The sequence below is a fragment of the Anneissia japonica genome, unplaced genomic scaffold (assembly GCF_011630105.1).
Source record: "Anneissia japonica isolate Jap-2015-1 unplaced genomic scaffold, ASM1163010v1 scaffold287925_len434832_cov202, whole genome shotgun sequence".
NCBI lineage: Eukaryota > Metazoa > Echinodermata > Crinoidea > Comatulida > Comatulidae > Anneissia > Anneissia japonica.
In genome coordinates this window covers 1-6,507 of record NW_022701900.1, presented here as the reverse complement: position 1 = coordinate 6,507, position 6,507 = coordinate 1, and the positions used below count along the sequence as shown (strand labels likewise).

The 6,507-nt window shown below is 36.6% G+C and overlaps 1 protein-coding gene across 1 annotated transcript in view; it reads left to right on the top strand.

The window, feature by feature from the left end:
* Positions 1-6,502, top strand: part of LOC117103744 (fibropellin-1-like) — a gene marked incomplete at its 3' end in the record, with an annotated part of 9,324 nt that extends 2,822 nt beyond the window's left edge. Inside the window, exons 2-4 of the mRNA XM_033244354.1 lie at positions 2,049-2,190; positions 2,910-3,061; positions 4,717-6,502. Of these exons, the coding sequence (XP_033100245.1) occupies positions 2,049-2,190; positions 2,910-3,061; positions 4,717-6,502 (2,080 nt within the window). The remainder of the gene's footprint in view (positions 1-2,048; positions 2,191-2,909; positions 3,062-4,716) is intronic.
* Positions 6,503-6,507: the final 5 nt, after the last annotated feature.

The following is a 6,507-nucleotide window of genomic DNA, read 5'->3' as shown; positions in this document are numbered from 1 at the left end:
CCCCCCCCCACCCCATTAAGGGGACGCCACAATTAAGTGGACGGGGACACTTTCTGAGTGTTCCAAATGGTCCAATAAATACATTTGAACCATTTAAAATATAAATAAAAATACTGTCTTTTCCTTTCGCAATATTGTTAATTGTTTGGTTTAGAGCTACCTAATTAGCATATACATACTCCATTTTTATTGCTAGAAACGTCAGTGAAATTGATTTATATTTCGTGCAGTTGTGGCACCAGCTGGGAGGGGGAGGGTAATTTTCCACACCGTCGGAGAGGCCTGGAACCTCTCCCCGTCGTTCGACGCCACGACTAGGTCGTCAGATCAAAAATAAATATATTAGTAATTCGCCTATTCAAATAACTTTAAAACAAATTTATTGACAAAAAAGAAGATCGACGTTTTGAGTCCATCATAGACAAACCAATGCAGGCAAAAACCGAAAAGTCCACTGATTAATCTCAGATAAGGTAGTATATACATACTCCAAGTATCGAAATACACGCTATCGTGTCGGAATTCAATATTTCGACATTAATTGTCATCATCAGGAATGTGAAATAAAATATAGTCATTGCTTTATACAAGTATCACAAAAGCTGATAAAATAACTATTAATATAATATTTATCTATAGTAATGAAAATACAGTACAGTATGTTAAAAACAAAAAAAATCTCAATTACATAATTAAGAGAAGCTCTGATGTTTTGCATTTGGAGTACGGTACTAAATGTTTATGCCTAGCTAGGCTACACCAAGTTTCTAATTTATAATACACAAAAGAATAAAAATAGAACTGTGATACAAAAACTCTTGACATCCTAAACCTATTGTGCACCCCACCTTACAATGGTATAGTCCATTGTTGGGTGGCTTTTGACAGGGGTGGCTTTTAACAAGGGTGGCTTTCTTCCTATTTCCTTAAAACCATATCTTAACAAATACAAACAGATTCTATTTATGCAAAATTGTTTATCTAGCAGATTAATTTGCATGGAGCTTATCAGTATCTAGCTCCAACTACTGTAGCTAGGAATCTTGTGACTACTTTTAATCCATGATGCCTTCTTAGGTTTGTCTACTTTTGTATATTATTGTTGTTCACTTGGTCTTGAGAACGTGTCCATGATGGACTCGAAACGTCGATCTTCTTTTTTGTCAATAAATTTTGTTTTAAAATCATATAGTAAACGTCTGTTGATTCGTATCCAAAGAACGTTATTTTAATTGCTAATCCCTAATATTGTGGTCTAAAAGCAGAATTTGGACCACACTAAGCCTTAACAACTATCTCCATGAGCCCTAGCAGTGGCATACCTAGGGGTGCGGGGGGTGGGGTGCACGCCCCTCCAAAAATAACTGGCGCCCTTCCCCCACAGTCGTCCCCTACCCAAAAGCAAGTCACTTAACATCACCGTATTTTTTGCGAATTATCGCCACTCAAATGAGCTCATAGCACCCCCCCCCCACCCACACACACATACTTCACTACCTACCAGGGATTTATTTTTTTTATTCCGGGCCGTTGACCGAGGTTGTAGTCGGCCCTTGATTCGGACCCCTTCTCGGCAAATTTCTGGCGTCACCGCTGATTGTGATAAAGTTCAGGTAAATAATTTTAATAGAATTCCAGAAAATGTTGAGATTCAATAAGAATTTGTTACGATGATATTTCTAAAATTTAATACAGTATAATATTTACATATCCCAGGTTCTTTAAAACGTATATAGAATGTGTATAGAAATTACATAGGAAATATATAAGAATTTTACGAGAATTGTATAGGACTTTTCTAAAAGAAATATAAAAATTTTAAAGAAACAATATTTAAAAAAATCTACAGAGATAAACAATTAAACAATTAAGAAATTGTAAGGAATTTATACAGAAGATTCTCATTTAAATAATTTTCTATTTCTATAGAACTATCTCTATAGAGAATGGATAGGTTTTATATAGAGAAAATAAAATCTTGGGTCAATTTTCTATAGAATTCTATAACAACTGTTTACATTATATCATATACCGTACTGTATTTACAGTAACGGCGGATCAATTTCTATCGATCAGTGCGAGTATGGTTCTTCGTACGCCAGAGATTGTGGTGACGCCGAGACGATCTCCTTCTCTTCTTCTATTGGTACTGTATCCAACCCGGTTAGAAAAACGGCATCAGTATATCAGGTATGTATCTGGTATTGTTGGCTTTGGCTATTATGTGTTGTAGACTTTTCGTTCTGTTGTGTAAAGTGCATTTAGGCTCTTTGAGTGCGCTAAGAATTATTATTATTATTATTATTATTATTATTATTATTATTATTATTATTATTATTATTATTATTATTATTATTATTATTATTATCATTATCATTATCATCATCATCATCATTATTATTATTATTATTATTATTATTATTTTTATTATTATTATTATTAATATTATTATTATTATTATTATTATTATTATTGTTATTATTATTATTATTATTATTATTATTATTATTATTATTATTATTATTATTGTTGTATCCGTCCCTGTCTCTTTGTCTTGTGCTTTGTGTGTTGTATTGGTATACCAAAGAGGTTTTATACCGACACATTATTAAAATACTATTTCGCTACATGTTTATTTAATTATATTTTATTCATTTCTTATTTCTTTCTTCACGTTTAACAAGAGGCAACAATATAGCTGTGTAAAGTTCCAACAGCAAGTAACTCGGCAATTACAGAATGAAATGATTATTCTAAACTTTGACTCTGTCTTCGTATCCAGGATGAATGATTTCTATTTTCAAATCCATAAGACAACGATTGATATATCGGGCTTAGAAATTACTCATCATATGTATTAAAGAGTTACGACTAAAATTTAAAATGTATGACATTAATTACTGTTTCAGGGTGAATTCTATCTTAAAATCGATGTGTGGGACGACGATGGTAGTAGAGCCGATCTTGTTGACAAATATCGTAAAACCATTACACAAACAGCAGATGGTGTTTCGAGACGTTACTACCTTTATGGTCAAAGGACCGCAGCGCCTTACACAACGTAAGTTATTTCACACTGTCTGTTTTAGACTTGTATATAGGTCTAAGTTATTTTAGCTTCAATTTTAAACATGGTTGTTTGGTTCTTTGATATATTTTTGCGGTTTTTTTGGAGGGCTCAATGATAAGCAGTGTTTACACCAATTCACTTTATATTATTATTAACATTATAAACATTTAAGTGACAGTATTAGTTAAATACTTTCAAAATATGTTACACTTTCCGTAGCATAAAGTAAATAATAATATAGCGATAATAGTACCATTTATAACGCACGTAAATATATCCTTGTCAATTGATTGGTGGATTTCGTATCACATGACACTGCACTGCCTATTTATCCCAATTCGTCACCACTTATTAAAATTTAGTTCCACCGGGCATTTTTACTTGTTTCATAAAATCTACCCTTTTTCTAAAGGGAACAGTCCAGCGTCTTTTAGTAAAGTAAAAGGCGCTGGACTGTTTCATTTAGAAAAAGGGTAGATGTTTCATAAAATATCAAATGACAAGAATGCTCATTTAGAAAAAAAGATATATTTTTTCAAGAAAAAATAGCAAATGACAAGAATTTATATTAGTACAATATTAGATGTGTTATAAAACAAATAATGTTTTTATTTCCGTAATGGAAAGAATATTTTCATTTGTAGAAAGATTGACTATTCCATTCAACTCGGCTCCGCCACGTCGAATGGAACAGTCAATCTTTCAACTCAAGATGGGCGGATCCAGAATTTTTCAAAGGAGGGGGGTACTCCGTGTCCCCACATCTGAATCTGCACCTGTCATGAAAACCATAGAGACCAATATATACTAGGCACTTTCTCTCAAACGGTACAACATAGTCGCTGTCTCTTATACACATCTAGATGTGTATAAGAGACAGAATGTTAGATGAAACACGGTTATAAACATTTGTGGAATACAGCACAGTAAAGTATCAAAGAAGTTTATAAAAGTTGAACGTTTGAAGAAAACGTAAAACTACAATCCTAAAGCCAGCAACTGAATGCTATGACAGCTACGCCAACTCCGCTCCCTGTGAGCGCTACACAAAGCGACGCCATCTGCTGATTGCAGGTGGCATTAAACACGATCCGTCGTGTGTGTCATCTTGTTGCGTTTTACATAGAATCGCGTCGGCAGACAACTGTCAGCTGCCTGTCTCTTATACACATCTAGATGTGTATAAGAGACAGGGCTGATTGATGATTGGTAAACTCTTCAGAATTAGGCCTAGGCATATAGTTAAAAAAGAAATACAGTATTGAACCTTTGCACTAAGCCCCGCCCCTTGGATATCGTTGCTAAGGTCCCACTAAATAATAGCATAAATGTATGTATATAGGACAACATCTGCGTTTGTTGGACACACACATATTCCTGGCACTGTCCTAATTGGTTAGTTGTTAAGTTTGATTGGCACACTTCGTACTAAGGTCCATTGTCGACCAACACTAACTCTGTCTCTTATACACATCTAGATGTGTATAAGAGACAGTGTACAATGGACTACAGGTGACAGAGTTACCATAGTACAATCTATATGTTCCAATATTTTAATTGCGATAATAAAAAACACCTTTTCTCTTTACATGTGCAGGCCCGTAACTATCTTATTGTGGTTATTTGGTGTTTACTTCCATCCGCAGGACCATCGTAGACGTTGTTGTGTATTGCAATACGAATTACTACAATAGCGACTGCGCCACGTACTGTGTTCCCCAAAATTCAAATTCAAATGGTCACTACACATGTCACTCATCAACGGGGGCAAAGATATGTTACCCGGGTTATTCGGGGTCAAGCTGCACAGTTGATATCAACGAGTGCAGTAGCAATCCGTGTAGAAACGGGGGAACGTGTGCACATGGTCGCTACTTGTGTAGAAGAAATCGGTTGGTTTGTGTGTATCCTTGTACCGTGAACATTAATGAGTGCGCTAGCTATCCGTGCGCAAACGGTGGCACATGCGTAGATGGGGTGAATGGCTACCAATGTCAATGCCGAGCAGGTTTCAACGGAGGACGATGCCAGACTGAAATCGACGAGTGTCTCTCGTCACCATGCTTGAATGGCGCCATCTGCAATGATGCTGTAGCTGGATATACATGTGTATGCGCATCCGGATTTAGTGGCCAGTATTGTGAAAATGATATTGATGAATGTGGGAGCAGTCCGTGCAAGAACGAGGCCATGTGTTCTGACCAGATCGATGGGTTCAACTGTATATGCGCCGGAGGATATACGGGAACGTTATGTGAAATGGAAATCGATGAATGTGAAAGTTTTCCATGTCAGAATAATGCCACGTGTTATGATGACGTCAATGGGTTTATTTGCGATTGTGCCTATGGTTATTTTGGAGACTTTTGTGATTTTAATATCACTGATTGCATTGCATTGTGTGAGAATAACAGTACATGTGAGATAGCTAACTCTACGATGACCTGCCATTGTGCTCCTGGCTTCAATGGTGACCTATGTGACAAAGAATATGACGAATGCCAGAGTCAACCGTGCCAAAACGGGGCAACATGTCATGACGTCATCAACGGGTTTGTCTGCTCGTGTGCACCGGGATATTCTGGAACAAGCTGCCAAAAAGAAGTAAATGAATGTGATAGTAATCCTTGTGTTAACGATGCAGAATGTGTTGATCTCATTGCCGAATTTTTCTGTAACTGTACTGAGGGTTTCGAAGGGAATTTCTGCGAAATAGACATCGACGAATGCATGTTTTCAGAATGTGTTGGTAACTCAACATGTACTGATGGCATAGGTGGATACTATTGTGAATGTGAAGACGGTTATGATGGCAATTTATGCGAATATGAAATAGATGAGTGTGAAAGTTTTCCGTGTAAGAATAATGCCACATGTTATGACATCCTTAATGGTGTCATCTGTGATTGTGCATATGGTTTTTTTGGGGACTATTGTAACTTTGATATCACCGATTGTCCAAGATTTTGTAAGAATAACAGTACATGTGAAATAGCTAACTCCACGATGACATGCCTCTGTGCTCCTGGATTCTATGGTGAACTATGTGACAGAGAATATGACGAATGTCAAAGTCAACCGTGCCAAAACGGTGCAACATGCAATGACGTCGTCAATGGGTTCGCCTGCTCATGCGCGCCTGGATATTCTGGCACAAGCTGCCAAGATGAAGTGGATGAATGTGAAAGTAGTCCTTGTGTGAACGACGCAGAATGCATTGACCTGATCGCTGACTTTTTTTGTAACTGTACCGAAGGCTTTGAAGGTATTTTCTGCGAAATAGACATCGACGAATGCATGTTTTCAGAATGCCTTGGAAACTCAACATGTATTGATGGCATTGGCGGATACTCTTGTAAATGCGAAGCCGGATATGATGGCAATTTATGTGAAATTGACATAGATGAGTGCCAGAGTAATCCGTGTAAAAATGGCGC